This window comes from Meles meles, chromosome 13 (assembly GCF_922984935.1).
Source record: "Meles meles chromosome 13, mMelMel3.1 paternal haplotype, whole genome shotgun sequence".
NCBI classification, from domain to species: Eukaryota; Metazoa; Chordata; class Mammalia; order Carnivora; family Mustelidae; genus Meles; species Meles meles.
This window is the reverse complement of record NC_060078.1, coordinates 59,626,096-59,643,643: the sequence shown is the minus strand read 5'-3', so window position 1 is coordinate 59,643,643 and position 17,548 is coordinate 59,626,096. Positions and strand designations below refer to the sequence as shown.

The 17,548-nt window shown below is 45.4% G+C and overlaps 1 protein-coding gene across 9 annotated transcripts in view; it reads left to right on the top strand.

The window, feature by feature from the left end:
- Window positions 1-2,490: 2,490 nt before the first annotated feature.
- Window positions 2,491-17,548, top strand: part of SEC31B (SEC31 homolog B, COPII coat complex component) — a 38,912-nt gene continuing 23,854 nt past the window's right edge. For 5 of the 9 annotated variants that reach the window (XR_006821202.1, XM_046026452.1, XM_046026453.1 and 2 more), the window contains exons 1-9: window positions 5,449-5,552; window positions 5,910-6,033; window positions 12,363-12,558; window positions 12,770-12,865; window positions 13,840-13,983; window positions 14,315-14,457; window positions 15,318-15,417; window positions 15,521-15,682; window positions 16,213-16,347. Coding sequence is in view for 8 of the 9 variants with exons in the window: in XM_046026452.1 (XP_045882408.1) it covers window positions 5,474-5,552; window positions 5,910-6,033; window positions 12,363-12,558; window positions 12,770-12,865; window positions 13,840-13,983; window positions 14,315-14,457; window positions 15,318-15,417; window positions 15,521-15,682; window positions 16,213-16,347 (1,179 nt within the window). In the remaining variant the exon portion in view is untranslated. Of the gene's footprint in view, window positions 2,727-4,879; window positions 5,553-5,909; window positions 6,034-12,362; window positions 12,559-12,769; window positions 12,866-13,411; window positions 13,421-13,839; window positions 13,984-14,314; window positions 14,458-15,317; window positions 15,418-15,520; window positions 15,683-16,212; window positions 16,348-17,548 lie in introns of those variants that run through there. The other 4 variants (XM_046026457.1, XM_046026454.1, XM_046026456.1 and 1 more) reach the window with 3 other exon arrangements.

Sequence of the window (17,548 nt, the reverse complement as noted above, 5' to 3'; positions counted from 1 at the left end):
TATCTGTCTTCATTTTCTGTCCTCAGTCACATTTGATAATATATATTTAACAAACAAACATCTGTGTATCTAATATATATAATATTGTGTGATTATATATATATATATATATATATATAAAATCAGACACTGATAGGTCCTGGGGATATACAATTGGAAGGACAAAATAATTGCCTTTAAGTACTTAGGTAGAAGCTGAAACTGGCAGTTATAAAATAAAGTGAAAGAATTAAGAGATGTGTAAACAGAAAGAAGAGTTTCCTTTTTTTTTGTCAGAGACAGCACAGGCAGGGGGAGCAGAAGGCAGAGGGAGAAGCAGGCTACCCGCTAAGCAAGGAGACTGATGTGGGACTCAATCCCAGGACCCTGGGATCATGACCTGAGCCAAAAGAAGACACTTAACCAACTAAGCCACCCAGGCGTCCCTAATTTTAATTTTTAAAATTTTTTTAAAATTTATTTTTTGGGGGAGCAGAGGGAGAGAGAATTTTTTTTTTTTTTTTTAGATTGTTTATTTATCAGACAGAGATCACAAGTAGGCAAAGAGGTAGACAGAGAGGAGGAAGCATTCTCCCTGCGGAGCAGAGAGCCCAATGTGGGGCTCGATCCCAGGACCCTGGGATCATGACCTAAGCCGAAGGCAGAGGCTTTAAGCCACTGAGCCACCCAGGCACCCCAAGAGAGAGAATCGTAAGGAAGTTCCACACCCAGCGTGGAGCCAGACAAGGGGTTTGATCTCACATCCTGAGATTATGACCTGAGCCAAAATCAAGAGTTGAAGGCTTAACAGCCACCGAGGCACCCCTGTACTTCTCATTTTTTAATTCTGTCCTGCTTGGAACTGACCTTACGTTTTTGGTCTAGATTTCTTCCACAGCACTCCCCCATCAGTGACATTTCTGCCTCATTCCCTAATTTGAGGTATATTCTAAGGTTCCATTTTCCACCCTGTTTACTTGCCCTCAGATCTCATCCACTGTTGTGGTGCTAAGATGCTCCAGAAATGCTTGGTAAGTACTTAACACACAGGAAGAATGTGAATGGTCTTCTGTCCTGACTTCAAAACCCTCTGGGGGCGCCTGGGTGGCTCGGTGGATTGGGCCACTGCCTTCGGCTCGGGTCGTGGTCTCGGGGTCCTGGGATCGAGCCCCGCGTCGGGCTCTCTGCTCCGCGGGGAGCCTGCTTCCTCCTCTCTCTCTCTGCCTGCCTCTCTGCCTGCTTGTGATCTCTCTCTGTCAAATAAATAAATAAAAAATCTAAAAAAAAAAAAAAAAAAAAACCCCTCTGGTCCACACAAAAAGGAAATCTAGGCTTGTGTCACAGTGATTTGGGGCTCAGTCATAAAATAACTGAACCAGGGGCGCCTGGGTGGCTCAGTGGGTTAAAGCCTCTGCCTTCGGCTCAGGTCATGATCCCAGCATCCTGGGATCGAGCCCCACATCGGGCTCTCTGCTCGGCGTGGAGCCTGCTTCCCTCTCTCTCTCTCTGCCTGCCTCTCTGTCTACTTGTGATCTCTCTCTCTCTCTCTGTCAAATAAATAAATAAAAAATAAAAAATCTTAAAAAAAAAAAAATAATAATAACTGAACCAATTCACCATCTTTGGAGGTGTAGCCAGCAAAAACATGGTGGGACTTCCGCATTAAACCAAAGTTTTGAATCGCAGATAACAGGTCTAAGTTCTTTAGCTGCTGGCAGAACACTTATTTGAAAATGCCATAATTCCCTCAGTCAACATAAAAACATCCATCTGATTTTTTTTCACCTCCCTCTTCAATTGTTAACCTTCATCAGTCACAAGAGCCTGTCCAGTTTTCCTTTATAGTCACTGCCGCTATATTAATCCAGGCTGTCATCACCTGGTACCTGGACTGTTAGTCACCTAATTGGAGTTCCTGCCTCCAGCTCTGGTTTCTCTCCAAGTGAGTCCATACTACTTGTCTCAAAATACAATCCTCATCTTATTGCATCCCTACTCATAATTCTCAGTAACTACCGATTACCCGCAGAGTTGAACTCGTATTCCCAACCTGTATCCAGCCTCTTTAGTTCATGGTAGGGGAAATGCAAAGGGGCCCACTAGCTCGTTGGGCCCTTCATTCTCTCTGAGATATCACCTACCTTGCTGCTGCAAGATATGACCACCTGTCTCATGTTCCTGAAGCCCTCCAGGAAGCCCCTCGTCTACAATGCCAAGCCCCCTGCATGCCTGTGCCTTTTCATTAGTCAAAAAACAATTCACAAAGCCAACAGCTTTTGGCTACTGGTTGGTGCTGGGCTGTAGTGCGTTCCTGTTAAATATGGCCTCGATTGCTATTTACCTTTTCAATTCCACTGAGAGCTTCTGGAACTAGTACCATGTCTTATCCACTTCAACAAATAATGAATTAATATTTTCCCTTTTTGCGGGGGCGGGGGGGTCGCTGTTCCCGGAATCTGGCTTAAATCGAGTAGGTCAGAATAGGTCGTCGCAGGATCTGACCCACTGCCGCAGAACTGCGCAACCACAGGACAGGTGAGGGAGCCCGGAGCAAAAGCGAGAATCCTATGACCTCCTTCGCGGGTCAGCCAGCTCCTCCACCCCGCGCTTTGCGCGCGCCGTGCCCTGACAGGACTACTTTTGGCCTTCGGCAGCCGCCGTCCGCACCGCCCACTTGAGCCCATAGGCCCTCGGAGGAGACCGGCTCTGGCTGCGCCGCGCTACTCCGACCGGGGCTCCCCGTGCAGGTGGGTCTTGCCCACCTCTCTGAGGGGTGGGAGCGCCCGGGAGTGCCTCCCCTCCTTCGGGAGAGTGTCGCGGGGGAGCTTACCCCCAGCGGAGACCCCGGCCCGGGCCTCTCAGGGCCCCACCGCGCCCGCCCTCGGACTGGACCCGGGCCGGCTCCCCTCGCGGCGGTGCTTCGACCGGACGAGGGTCTCCCTTGAGCGCCGCCCTCGCGCCTTTGCGTGCGCCCCGGGCCCGGCCGGGTCGCTGCCGCTCGCCTTCCATCACTGCAGGAGTCCGTTTGGCTCTTGGTTGAATGTAGTTTAAAAGCCCATCTTCCCAGTTTCCAGACCGTCGGGGATTTAACACCTCATGTGCGGTTGAGTTTAGTGTGAACTAGTATAGTGGTTAAAAGCACTGGGCTGTGGAGGCTGATGTGGGTTCACGTCTCGGCTGAGCCAGTTTTCTTCCCCGTAAAAATGGGGATCATAAAGTATTTGCCACGAAGAGCCATTGGGAGACTTGAGATTTGCACGTTAAATGAGTAGTGCTAAACACAGCTTCTACTTTTGTCAAGGGCTTTCCCCGGAAACGTGAAAATGGCTTTGACCAGCAGGTGGCGGTGGTGACTATATGATGTGTTGTGCCGCAAGTCCGTACGTAATTGTGTTGCCTCAAGCGTTTAGAGGTCCCCTGAGAATCTTGGCTGAATTGGCAGCCTCAAACTTTCTTCAGGCTGGAAAGTACATTACAGATTGAGTAGTACTACCTGCTATTTTTCTAGGTTGAGACTAACCTGACGGTGGCTTCCTTAAGCAGGTCACAGCAGGTCCCAAGTCTACTCCCTCAAGTTCAGTGTTACATTACAAACAAAACGCTTTCCTGCCACTTTTCCAGCCTATTGGGATGGCACCTTGAATATGCGTTAGAGTTGGATTGGAAACCACAGAATTAAATGGATGTCTACCCTCATTCAACAAATAAGATTAGCAAGGGGAAAAAGATTGAGTCTGATTTTCATTGGATGGCTCACCTCTTGGAGGGGGTGAGAAGATGAGCCCAGAAAGGTGTGATAAGGAGCCAGTGTGCAGAGAATGGAAGGAAGAACGTTCAAAGTATGGAATACAATTTACAAAAGTTCTGAGGGGGGCGCCTGGGTGGCTCAGTGGGTTAAAGCCTCTGCCTTCAGCTCAGGTCATGATCAGGGTCCTGGGATTGAGCTCTGCATCAGGCTCTCGGCTCAGCAGGGAGCCTGCTTCCTCCTCTCTCTGCCTGCCTCTCTGCCTACTTGCGATCTCTGTCAAATAAATAATATCTTAAAAAAAAAAAAAAGGCTCTGAGTTAGTATAAAGCCAGGAAAGGAAAAAAGGCTAATGTGGCTGCAGCACAATGAATTAGAGGGGAAAGTAGCAAGAGATGAGTTTGAAGTGGTAGGTGGAGCCTTTGAGCAGGGTCATAAGGGGTTTGAGTGCAATTTTATTCTGAGTGCAGTAGAAGTCATTGGAAGATTTTAAACATGGAACGCCAAAATCCTCTTTTTGATTTTAAAGACTTTATTTTATTTGACAGAGACAGCAAGAGAGGGAACACAAGCAGCATGAAAAGGAGAGGGAGCAGCAGACTCCCCGTAGAGCAGGGAACCTGATGTGGGGCTCAATCCCAGGACTCTGGGATCACGGCCTGAGTGGAAGGCAGATGCTTAATGACTGAGGCACCCAGGCGCCCCCCCTTTTTTTTTTTTAAAAGTTCGCTTCCACTGCTATGTAGAGTTGATTGGGTGATGGTAGAGTGAAGATGACCGGTCGGAGGATTATTGCAGTAATCCAGATGAGAGATGATGGTATATTCAAAGACTGTGGTGGTGATGGAGATGGAGAGAAGTAAACAGATTAAAATATAATTTTGGAGGGGCGCCTGGGTGGCTCAGTGGGTTAAGCTGCTGCCTTCAGCTCAGGTCATGATCTCGGGGTCCTGGGATCAAGTCCCGCATCGGGCTCTTTGCTCAGCAGGGAGCCTGCTTCCCACTCTCTCTCTCTGCCTGCCTCTCTATCTACTTGTGATCTCTCTCTGTCAAATAAATGAATAAAATCTTTAAAAATATATATATATATAATTTTGGAGGTGAAATCAGAAAGACTTAATGAATTAGAAGGGAATAAGGGAGAAGGAGGAATCAGGGATTTTCAGGTTTTCTGGTTGAGCAATTGGGTGGATAGTGGTACCAGTTACTGAGATGAAGAAAACTGGAGGAAGAACAGATTTGGGGGGAGGAGATGGTGGAATAAAGAAATCTGTTTTAGACGGACTAACTTAGGTATCATTGCTATATCCAAATGGAAATATTTGATTAATAACTTATATATAAGAACTTTTAGCTCAGAAGAGAAATTTGTGTTGGTGATACAAATTTGGGGGTCATCAGCATATGGATGATATATAAAGCCAAGGGAATAGATGAGGTCACTGAGATATTATCTGATCTGATCATTGTCATCACCACTGGGCTTGTGGCAGCCACTGTGTTTGGATATCTTTCTGGGGTAAATGCATTAGATTTCCGTAATTGGGTAAGTGAACTGTCCTTGCAGAGCTACAGATGATTATGTGTGTGTTACCCCCTTTTGCCCTGAAATCCCCATTCCATGGTGGGGAGAGAGAAACAAGATCTCATGTCTGCAGGTACTCCTTGGATCTGACCCTTAAGTTTGCAGGTTTCTATTTTCAGTGAACTGAGGGCCATGTCAGTTTTCTGCCCCACACAGGACCGACCATGAAGCTAAAGGAACTTGAACGGCCTGCTGTCCAAGCATGGAGCCCAGCTAGCCAGTACCCTTTGTATCTGGCCACAGGTATGATTATATTGTGGACTACGGTCTGCTGAAAGTACGTAAGTCAAGGGGAGACTTAATATCCAGAATTCCTTACTGAGCTTCAGAGAAAGCTTTAGAGTCATGGAAAGGTGGGGTTTGCTCGCAGCATAAGCAAAGGGACATTAAGTGTTTGGATTACCTCGGGGCAGCCTTGAACTATAGCTCAAGCCTGGGCACCTCCTGTTTTCTTCCTTTCCATGGAATTACCATTTGGAAAAGGATATTCCCAGTCCTCTCCTGTTCTTCTGCCTCTCCACTCCCCAACCATTTATACCCCAAATCCATGCATGTATTTTTGCTTATATGCTGCCTCTTCCTAACTTTTCTTGTGCCTAGGAACATCTGCCCAGCAGCTAGATGCCTCCTTTAGCACAAATGGCACATTGGAAATCTTTGAGGTTGATTTCAAGGACCCCTCTTTGGACTTGAAACACAAGGGAGTCCTTTCTGCCTCAAGCAGGTACTATGTCTTAATTGTTGATGGGTGTGTGGGTCAGATCCTGATACCTGTTGAGGAATCTTGGTAGTAATGTGTACTTCTCAGAGCTCATGAGGAGATATGTGAGGGGAGAAGTTAACCCTGGGTTTATTTTGCAAGAGGATTTTTTAAAACACCCACTTGCACTTTTTTGGTCAGCAGCAGCAGCATCGGGCAGAATCAGGTGATAGAGGGCACCTGGCTTAGACGGTTGAGTGTCTGCCTTCAGCTCGAGTCATGATCCCAGGGTTCTGGGATCGAATCCTGTATTGGGCTTCCTACTTGGCGGGGAGCCTGCTTCTCCCTCTCCCTCTACTGCTCCCCCTGCTTGTGCTCTTTCACTCTTTCTCTCTCTCTCTCAAATAAATAAATTAAATCTTAAAAAAAAAAAAAGAATCAGGTGATAGAGACACCTCACACAGAGCTGGACCCTTAAGTACCTGATCTCTCTCTGAGCCCAGAGATGTTGGCTCCTTCCTCCCTCGGCTCTTGAGAAGATAACCTTACACAATATCTCCTTTTCTGCCAGTGGGAGGAGAATGAGTGAGCCTCTCCTCATCATGGTTAGGCACTGATTGGGTACTCAAGGATTTCATGGCTCTGGTGGGCTTTCAGGGCTGAGTACTAGCATTCATAGAGGGTATGGATACGGACCAGACACTAGCTCTGTATATTTATTTATCCCTCAAAATGGGCCTAAGCCATAAATACCATTATTCCCATTTTACATAGGAGGACACTGAAACTCTGGGAAGCTAGGATTTACATCTAGGCCTAACTCCAAAATCTACCTTCTTTCTATTATTCTATTATTCAACTTTTCTTTTATAGGTTTTGTAAAGATGTGGCTTACAGCAGTGGTCTCCAGATTTTCATACCACCAGGGAAAATGTGAATATTCACTATACTTGATATATACATACACACACACATATATATACACACACACATACTTATATACTTATATGGGGAATATAAGTAATATATTACTCTACCATTAAGAATGCAGTTTCTATAATTTTATAGATTAAAAAGTCTTTTTCCTACAGCTCAGAAAATTATCTTGCTCACCCCACTTTAGAGATTACTGATCAAAATTCAGCTATGCATTCTCTTGTGCGTTTTTTGGTTCATCTGAGAGATTAATTTAAACAGAAGTACCCTTTTTTTTTCTTTTCATGGTTTAACCTAATAAAAGTTAGCTATTGTTCTCCCTTTCTGGAGCCCCTCTGTCACTTTCTGACAGTATCCCTTATTTTATAGTTTTTTTTTACATCTCTTTGTATTTCCAGTACCTTCCCTTTTGAAGAGGAGCCACTGGAGGGTTTACCAATAATCATGAAATATTCTTAGCATCTAAGCAAGTATTCAGAAAGGGCCCCTGAAAGGGGTGAACTATTGCAATAACATACTCCTGGAGTTAAGAAGAGGGGCAGTGGGCAAGGACCCTTCTCCTCAGCCAGCAAAGCAGCAGCCTCAGCATAGCATTGGCTCCTTAGGGCAGAGAGTTCCTAATAGAGGCAATATAATTGCTTAAGAAATCTTGTATCATGCTTGTGTATGCGCGTGTATACACAATAAATATATATATCAAATAAAGTTATTTATTTGATATGTATTATATATATTTATTATTATATATTATATTATATATTAATATTTATTATATATTATATATTGTTATATACATATTTATTATTTATTATTATATATGATGTATATGTATATACACAATAAATACATATCAAATAAATAAGTTATTTATTTGATATGTAATCAAATATGATTTTGATATGTATATCAAATAAATAAGTTGTTTATTTGATATGTATTTATTGTGTATATACATATAAATAATATATTTATTTTGGCGCCCCAAAAATATATAAAATCTTTAAAACAGTTCTTGTTTTTAAAAAGAAGGCGCCTGGGTGGCTCATTCAGTTAAGCATCTGCTTTCAGTTCAGGTCATGATCTCAGGGGTCCGGGATCAAGCCTCTCATTGGGCTCCCTGCTCAGGGGGGAGCCTGCTTCTCCCTCTCCCTCTGCCTGCAGCTCCCCTTGCTTGTGCACGCGCTCTCTCTCGTGCGCGTGCGCTCTCTCTCTCTCTCTGTCAAATAAATAAGTAAAATATTTAAAAAAAAAACTATTTTCTTGAAAAAGGAAATCTTAAGGTTGAATCCTAAGATCTCTGTGGGCAGAGATTTTTGTCTGTTTTAGTCACTACTGTATCTTTGGCTCCTAAAACAGTGCCTGGTGTTAGATGCTTAATAAAATCTGTTAAATGAACAAGTGACATTAGAAATGTCTGGATTACCAAAGTGAGCATTGGTACCTGCAATTTCAGTTTGTTATACTTATTCTTCAATTAATCTTAGTGCCTGGAGAGCTTCTCAGGGATGACGATTGGTTGGTTTTGCAGCCAACTAGGTTGAAGGGACCCTTTTTGAAATATAGGTACCCGATAAAGGAATCATAAACTTCACTTCATACCTTGTTCCATCCTGCAAGGACTGGGGGCTATAACCAAAATAAATAGTACAGTTAACCCTATTGATAGTATTTCATCTCTACTTTCTTTTCCACCTCCATCATTGTATCCAGATATTGATTTGCATTTTCAAAGAACTAAAGAATTACCTTTGACCTGGATCTATTAGAGTTGTGTTTTGTTTTGTTTTTTAAAGATTTTTATTATTTATTAAACAGAGAGAAAAAGAGCACAAGTAGGCAGAGTGGCAGGCAGAGGGAGAGGAAGAAACAGGCTCTCCCCTGAGCAGGGAGCCTGATACGGGGCTCGATCCCGGGACCCTGGGACCATGACCCGAGCCGAAGGCAGGTGCTTAACCGACTGAGTCACCCAGGCACCCCGATCTATTAGAGTTTTGTCGAAGTTATCTTGGATACTCCAGAGTCAGGACACCCACTTTTGGCTCAGCCTGGGTTCAGCCACTCACCCAGAAACCCACATTTCAAACTATTGACCAAGATGATCAGGTAGGTAGAGAGCTGCCCATTCTTTGCTTTATGCTTTCCTCTTTCTTTTCTGTGTCATCTTTGGCATGGTTTAGTGGAAAGTACAATTGTATTGCATCCTTGGCTAAGGGTACATGACTGCGCAGGTGGTATTCTGACAGTGGTCTTCAGTTTCCTCACTTATGTGTAAAGAAGAGGTTGTGCAAGATGGCTGCTAAGAACCTACTGGGCTCTAGATTCGGGTCTAATGTTCAGTCTTTCCTTCCCTTTCTTTTTCTATAGCAAAAAAAAAAAAAGCAGCAGCTAAGTACTCAGTTCACAAGCCATGTATTTGCTTTTTTCTTTTCCTTTTTCCCCCTAAAGATTTATTCATTTATTTATTTATTTGAAAGAGAGAGAGAGAGGAGGGAGCAGAGGGAGAAGGAGAGAAGCAGACTCCCCATTCAGCGTGAAGCCTGACTCAGGGCCCAATCTCAGGACCCTGACCAGGATCATGACCTGAGCCAAAATCAAGAGTTGAATGTTTAACCAACTGAGCCACCCAGGTACTCCCCACTTTTTAAAAAAAGAATCCTTCCTTGTGTCTCTTCATTGTTACTTAAACATACACTTTTCAAAACCTTTCCCCTTCCTTTGCCTGCCCTTTTTATGGCTCAACCACATTTGAATCCTGAAGATCTCTTTATCCTTAATCCATGATGCATCAGAGAAATGTTACATATTTAGAAATACCTGACTGAAAGAGAACTGCTCCGAAACACTGGCACAGGTGCAGACAAGGAGCTGCCTCAGGCTATCAGTAGACTGGGAGAGCGTGGGTAAATGCATCAGAATCAATACGAATTTCAATATCTTCCCTTATTGGTCTAGGCTGGCATCGGTCTGATGTATCTAGTACAGGGGTTCTCAACCCTGGTTGCTTCTTAGAATCACCTGGGAACTCATGTTAAAAATGTGAATTATGTAGGTATGTAAAGAATCTGTATTTTTTTTAGGTGCCACCCATCATTCCTGATGCTCTGTGGTACCCATTGTTGCCATCTGCATGGGAACCTCTTCAGCAGAGAATTCTATCGGTATTCTGATGTTTTGAAAGTTCCCATTTTTCTATACAAACTCTTTCTGTACCTTCTCCTTAAATCTCTTTTCTTCTAATGTCTGAAAAATCCTATTTTTAAGCCAAAGGCCAACTTTTTTTTTTTAATTTTTATTTTTAAACCATTCAAACATAGAAAAGTTGTAGACTAGTACAAGGAGTAATCGTATGCCTTTCCTTAGATTTGTCAGTTGTTCATTTTTGGTTGCATTTCCTGCATGCTTCTGAGCTCTCTCTCTGCATCCACACACATGCGTACACCCGCCACCCCCCCAACATGCTATTCCCTGTCCATTTGCAGAGCAGAGATGACTGACAGTCCTTGAACCCACCGAAGGATCATGTACTTGTTGGGCTCCTGCTTCACCCTCGCCAGGGAAATGGTTAACCATAGGACTATACTTTCTGCAGGCTTAGAGAAAGGAAGTCATTTTGTCACGTGCTGTGTTCTGCATTTTGGTCTCTCAAAACTAACAGGGCTTTACTTTCCAGCCCTTTGGTGACTCCCCCTTGAGGTGTCAGGTGCCTTTGTCTTCGGTCTGGAGGTCATAAGTTGTGCCCATACTGTAGCATCCTCCACCTTCTGTGTGTGAGTTTTTCTCTGGTCACACTCTCTGGTTTCTGTGAGACCTATTCTGGGCTTCTGTAGCTGCTCTGTTGACTTGCCCTCTGCCCACACTGACCTCTAGCCCCAGGGGAACATGGCAGCCTCTCGAACCAGTGTGGCACACATTCTTCTGTCCAGTTAAGATCAGGGCAGCCTTAGAACACATAGTCATTTGGACAGTAGCTCTGTAGCCACTGTTTGTGCCAGCTCTGCTGTTTTATGTTTTATCTCAGTTGCTGACCTGGTCTCAACCAGTGTTCAGCTCTTTACTTCTAACAGGCGGTTGCTGCTCTCATGACTGGCCAAACAGGTTCCTGCCTGGTCACCCCACTCAGTTCCCAGGGTGTGGGAGCATTTCATTTCTAGGTAAGGATCTTATGGTATCATTTGATGTGAAATCTAGCTTCTCTGAAGGGCTGTGGAAATAGCCTTGGCTGGCAGCTGTGAATGAAGGACAAGCTACCTGGGAGGCTTTGAGGATTTCACATGCTTTCCCTGGGGGCTTTGCAGAGGAACCATCTTTGTCTGCAGGAGCCCAGAGTCTGTCTTTTTCTTTTGTGCAAGACACTAGCAGTGTCTCATTAGAAGCATCATTAGAAAGCCAAAAGTATTTCCCAAGAGGTATGTTTATTCTTTACGCTTCTCTGTTGGTAGGGCTGGCCCAGGGCAGCCATATAGCAGATCCGATGGGCTAGTTACATGGAAGACACACAGGGTGGAGAGGTCTGTGGGTCTTTTCTTACCTCCAGTTTGAGAGGGAAGAGGGGACAGTAACTGTTTGTATAGGGAAACTGCTTCATAGTCAGGTATAAGAGAGTTTGGATCTTCCTTTAAGCAGAATACACTATTTTATGATAGTTAAGAGCTTGGGCTCTAAAATAAGATGGGCCAGAGCACCTGGGTGGCTTAGTTGGTTGAACATCTGACTCTTGATTCTGGCTAAGGTCATGATCTCAGGGTCATGAGATCAAGCCCCACGTCGGGCTCCATGCTGAGTGTGGAGTCTGCTTAAGATTCTCTCTCTCACTCTTGCTCTACAAATAAATAAACAAAATAAGATGGGCCAGGCTTTAAACCTTGATTCTGCCACTTCCTAGCTGTCAAGGAGGGATAAAATTACTGGCTATGTATACAGAAGTTTCATAAATTCTCTCTGCCTCAGTTTCCTCAATTAAAAATGGAGTCCATAATAATACTTCATAGGGTTGTTGAATACTAAATCAGCTAATACATGTGAATCACTTAAAACAGTGCCTGGCATATAGGAAGTGTCCAATAAGTGTTAGTTGTTCTCATTTGAGTTGTGAGGATTAAGTAATCTATTTGAAATATGTATCCCTGGGCCTATGTAACCCCAGTAATGTTAATTAAGGAAAAAAAAAAAAGCATGCCACACAACTCTGAGGCAGTGTTCTCCTGCCTTCTGGTGTAACAGAGATGGAATCTTTTTTTAGAGAAAGGGCAGGACCAAGCAAGCAAACCTGTGTTGTGTGTCTGGTAAGTGAGGGAGACAGGCAGACTCCCATCTCGATGGGGATGCCTGCATATTGACAGAGGCTGACAGAAATGCCTCCTCTCTGCCTACTGACGTGATTCTGAGTTGGTGCTGATGCTGGTTCCGCCTCTTTGTAGGTTTTACAAGCTGATCTGGGGGAGCTTTGGCAATGGGCTTCCGGAAGGCTCCGGGATCATTGCAGGTGGCGGGGACAATGGCCTGCTTACTCTATACAATGTGACCCACATCCTGTCTTCGGGGAAGGAGCCTGTGATTGCCCAGAGACAGAAGCACACAGGACCTGTCAGAGCCCTTGACTTTAATCCTTTTCAGGTACTGCATTTCATTTGGTGCAACATGGCCAAGCCGTGGAGCCACAGATCTGAGTGGAAGCATTCACTTGTGACCTTTAGTCTGTAATTCTGAGCCCTTCTCACACTTATGGGGGAGGTTTTGGAAGCCCCAAATGTGGGTTTCTTTCCCCCTTTCCTGTTCTTACCTTTTCCTGGGATGGTGTATCCCCAAAGGCCTTTTCTTTATACAGGCCAACCTTCTGGCCTCAGGGGCCAGTGATTCTGAAATCTTTATCTGGGATTTGAATAACTTCAATGTGCCAGTGACTCCAGGATCCAAGTCACAGGTAAGGAGGCTCCCCGGGCTGCTGCTTAGAGTGTGCAGCTGGTTTGCCCAGGAGAGTCTTGAATTCTTGAGGCACCCAGAGCCCAGGAGACTTTGGACTTCACCACTGGAGGGCAGTAAAGTGCCACAGACTAACAGACTTTGGACTTCACCACTGGAGGGCAGTAAAGTGCCACAGACTAACATGTTACCAGCCAACCCATAGCAGGGATGGAGGGGTAGGGCGTCTGTGTGGTGGTTTGTGGTCGTTAACTGTCCTAGGGTTTCTGGAACAAAGATGAAGAAAGACAGTAAAAGACATTGAGAAAAGGAGTGAGAATACTATTTATCAGAATAGAGCTTAAGCAGAGTAGAGTAAGACCCTGGGCTCTGGAGTGGGACCAGATACGTCCTTGTCCTTTTGTGGGGTGGGTCAACTTTGCCTCTATATCTGGTTCTCCCATGCGGTTGGGCATCTTGTATGTCTGTCTCGGAGTATACCTACCTGTCAGTCTATAACTGGGCCCGTCTTTTTGCTTCCTGGCTCTTCTCTGTCTTGTGCTTACAGTATCGTGAGGTAAGTTAAGTATAAATTTGATAGCACCTTGTGCCCTAAAAATAGCAATGGCTTGTCTTTCTGCCTCATTCTTTCTGGATGTCTTACATGTCTTTATTATCCTCCCTTCCTCCTTCTCTACCACTCTTTGTCATAGATAAGAGGGCTGATTTAAATCTTGACTCCATCCTCTCAGGAGCACCTTGGGATAGGAGTAAATTCCAAGTCTGCCTGCCATTCTCTTAGCTTCTACACCAGTCCCCTAAAGGATCCTCTCTGGAAAATTCAGCTCCCACTCCCTGACACCGTTTGGGTTTGGGAAGCCCCACCTCAACTCTTGGGCTTTCTGCGGAGGGGGTTGGGAGCAGTGGAAGAGCAAATGGCTCTCTGTCCAAGGGATGACAAGTTGTCCCCTCCCCCCTCCCCGCTTCCTGCCTCAGCAACCTCCAGAAGACATCAAGGCACTCGCTTGGAACCGGCAGGTTCAACACATTCTGTCTTCTGCTCACCCCAGTGGCAAGGCGGTTGTGTGGGATCTCAGGAAGAATGAACCTATCATCAAAGTCAGCGATCACAGCAACAGGGTGAGTCATGAAGGCAGAATACAGGCTCGGGTTCTGGCTTCTTTCGTGTGCCTAGACTTCGGAGCTGCTCTTCCCCAGGCCAGTGTTCTGCTCCCAGCTGTTGCACTTGCAGGTTCAGCCTCTTAGCAGATTTCTGGTTGAGAGTGAATGCTTAGGGAAGCTAAACAGAGCTGACCCAAAGGCTAATGTTCCTTACTTACTCATGGTCATCACTTATCACTTAGAAGAGACATAAAACCCACCCTCAGAGGTCCTATTCCAACTAGGCAGAAAAGGTTCATAACCAAAAGTTTCGGGTTACGTCACCCGTTGCGGTCTGCTTTGTTCACAGATGCACAGCTCAGGCCTGGCCTGGCACCCAGACATAGCCACCCAGTTGGTGCTGTGTTCAGAAGATGATCGTTTCCCAGTGATTCAGCTGTGGGATTTGCGCTTTGCCTCCTCGCCCCTGAAGGTGCTGGAGAGCCACAGCAAGTAAAGTATCAAACTCTGTCTACATCCTTGGTGGATGGTGGGGCATAACTGACCTGGGTAGGAGGCAGTGAATGGCTCACTTTAGTTACCAGTCATCTTCCCTGTCTTCAAAGTAATTCCCAGTGAACATAGTCTCTAAGTCCTAGCTGTAGCCCCAATAAAGAGGAGCTCCTTGAGATCCTGAGGTCATGGAAAAGAACCTGAGATTCCATTTAACTTCCAGAAAGGGAGTGTAGATGGGATCATGAGAAATATTTGGAGACAATGTTTAGTGCCCCTGGGAGAATCCCCAGGCTCCGATTCAAGGATAATGTTCTTTCTTTAAGTGGTGAGGTTGCTTCATCCAAGACCTTCTTAATAAGAGAACCGTGGCTCCTGTCTATCCTTTGAACAGACTTTCCCCTGAAGCTGTAGCTCTTGGTCCCATAACAGAAAAAGCAGCCCCACACTGTTCTTTCTTATTAAAGGGCTGTATTGCCTTTATACCTTCTTGGGGACTTTGAAGAGTTGAGTCCTCACTACCTTTCTTTTTAAAACAAGCACTCATAGGGTTGAGTGCGTGCCTGATTCATTCTGTTCATAGTCCCTACTCTGCAGTCAGGAGAAAGAAGTGGGTCGTTCTGCAGGGATCTATGGGAGACAGAATAATAGAGTGTGTAGTGCACAGGCTCTGGGATTTGACTTGGGTTCTGGCTGTGTGACTGCCAAAGGTTCCTCAATTTTTCAAAGCCTCATTTTCCTCATTTGTAAAATGAAATCAGACTGCTCATTTTACAGGGGTGAAATTTATCCAAGATATATATAAGGTACTCTACTCAGAGTAGGCATTCGATAAATGTTAGCTGGTCTTTCCTTTTTAGGGGGATCTTATCCATGTCATGGAGCCAGGCTGATGCTGAGCTTCTGCTCAGTAGTGCCAAGGACAACCAGATCGTGTGCTGGAACCTGGGGAGCAGTGAGGTGGGCTGGCCGTTCTGTGGGCATGCTGGGAGAGGAAATAAGCTATGTTCTGGGTTACCTTTCTTTTAGTCAGGGTTTCCCTAATGGTGGGGTTCCCTCACAGGTAGTATATAAGCTACCCACACAGAGCAGCTGGTGCTTTGATGTGCAGTGGTGCCCCCGGAACCCTCCAGTGTTCTCTGCTGCCTCCTTCGACGGCTGGATCAGTTTGTACTCCGTGATGGGTAGGAGCTGGGAGGTCCAGCAGATGAAACAGGCTGACAAGGTTTGAAAGGCTTGGTGGAGAATGCTGGAGGGAATGCTGTTTCTGTGGGCGGGGGGGGGAGAGAAAAGGACGAATGGCCCGGGAGGAAATGGGGACTGTTGAAGACTGGGAGGCCAGGGCCCTGGGTTGGGAGGGCTGCACTTTTGGTGTAGTGCCCATCTTCCTGGGAGGCTGTCGTTCCTGCTACGATATAAAACAGACTTTCATGTTGACTCTTACTCTTGGATGTTCCCTGTAGTATTTCGGGGACACTGGATCTCCATGCCGGGACCATTATTTTGGAAATATGAACTGTCTCATCTCCTTTTCTCCTGTAGATCCATTCTGTGTCTATATTCCACTGTAGACCGTGGATACAGTAGGCTTTCCAAGAGCTTCCTGCATGGGAGTCCTGCCCTTACTACCAGTTCCCTAGAATACGGGAGTCCAGCCTTTGTCCAGATTGGGTATCTCAAGGATTCCTCCCAGAGTAAAGTTCATAGATGCAGTACCATGTGGGGTTGGTGATACAGCTGTCCTTTTGCCCTCAGATCTCTTCTTCTTTCAGCAAAGGCCAGCCTCTCCCACCATTGCAGGTACCGGAGCAAGTGGCCCAAGCATCCCTGATACCTCCTCTAAAGAAACCCCCCAAATGGATGAGAAGGCTAGCAGGTGTTTCATTTGCTGTAAGTGTAGTGTATGGGGGGCTGTGCACGATTGTGCATGTGCGTGTGTGTTCATGAAGCCTTGCATATGCCCAACACGTAGCTGTGTTCTATGGGACATTTATTCCTACTCCCTGTGCCTCCAATCAGGGCCCATTTTCGGGCTCAAGCAGAGTCACTATTGCTCTCTCCTCTGTCTCTTCACCTTGCTTACTGTGCCAGTGCGGTCTAAAAAGTATTGGCTGCTGTAGGCTGTTTGGTTATAGAGAACTGCCTGAGGTTTCATCTAATTTTTCTCTAACCCCTGCATATCTGGACTAGTACTGAGTGCAGACATGTAAGGGTTAGAAACACAAAGCAGGAAAGAAAAAAAAATTGTTAAGTCCATCCTGTCACTCCTCTGCTCAAAACCTTTGACCTCTATTCCATTATGAACTCAAGGCCATATGTACAGAGGGCCCTGCTTACCTTTCCAGTTTTGTATTTTTTTTTTAAGATTTTATTTATTTATTTGACAGAGGGAGATAACAAGTAGGCAGAGTGGCAGAGAGAGAGGGGGAAGCAGGCTCCCCGATGAGCAGAGAGCCCGATGCGGGGCTCGATCCCGGGACACCAAGATCATGACCTGAGCCGAAGGCAGAGGCTTAACCCGCTGAGCCACCCAGGCGCCCCACCTTTCCAGTTTTTATTCCTAACTTTTTCTTATGTGTTCCCTAGGTTCCAGTTCCATGTGACTCCTTTCTGTTCTACAGATGGCTCCTCAAATTTGCTGCTTCTGCCTGTACCCTTGCCTTCAGCTTCCCTCCTGAGCCACTGAATCCTACTGTGGTCTTTTATGGTCCCTTGCTTAAATACCACCACCTCCACAATGCCTGTCTTTAAACCCTTGTCAAACTTCACTTGAAGATTTCTACTCCTCTAACGATACATTGTAACTGTACTAAGGTTATTTATATAGGTGTGGGGACCCTACTAAGTCAGAGACTCCTTGACGGTAGGGACCACATTTTGTTCATTTTTATCCCTAAAGCAAATGCTTCTCAAACTTTAATGCACATACAGATCACCTGGGGATCTTACTAAAATTCAGATTCTGGTTCCTTCAGTCTAGGATAGAGCCCAAGATTCTGATTTTCCAACAAGTTCCCAGGTGATGTCCTTGCCAGTGGTCTGAGGAGTGGCAGGGCCCAAAAGTACTTAATCCAATGCTTTAAATATTAGG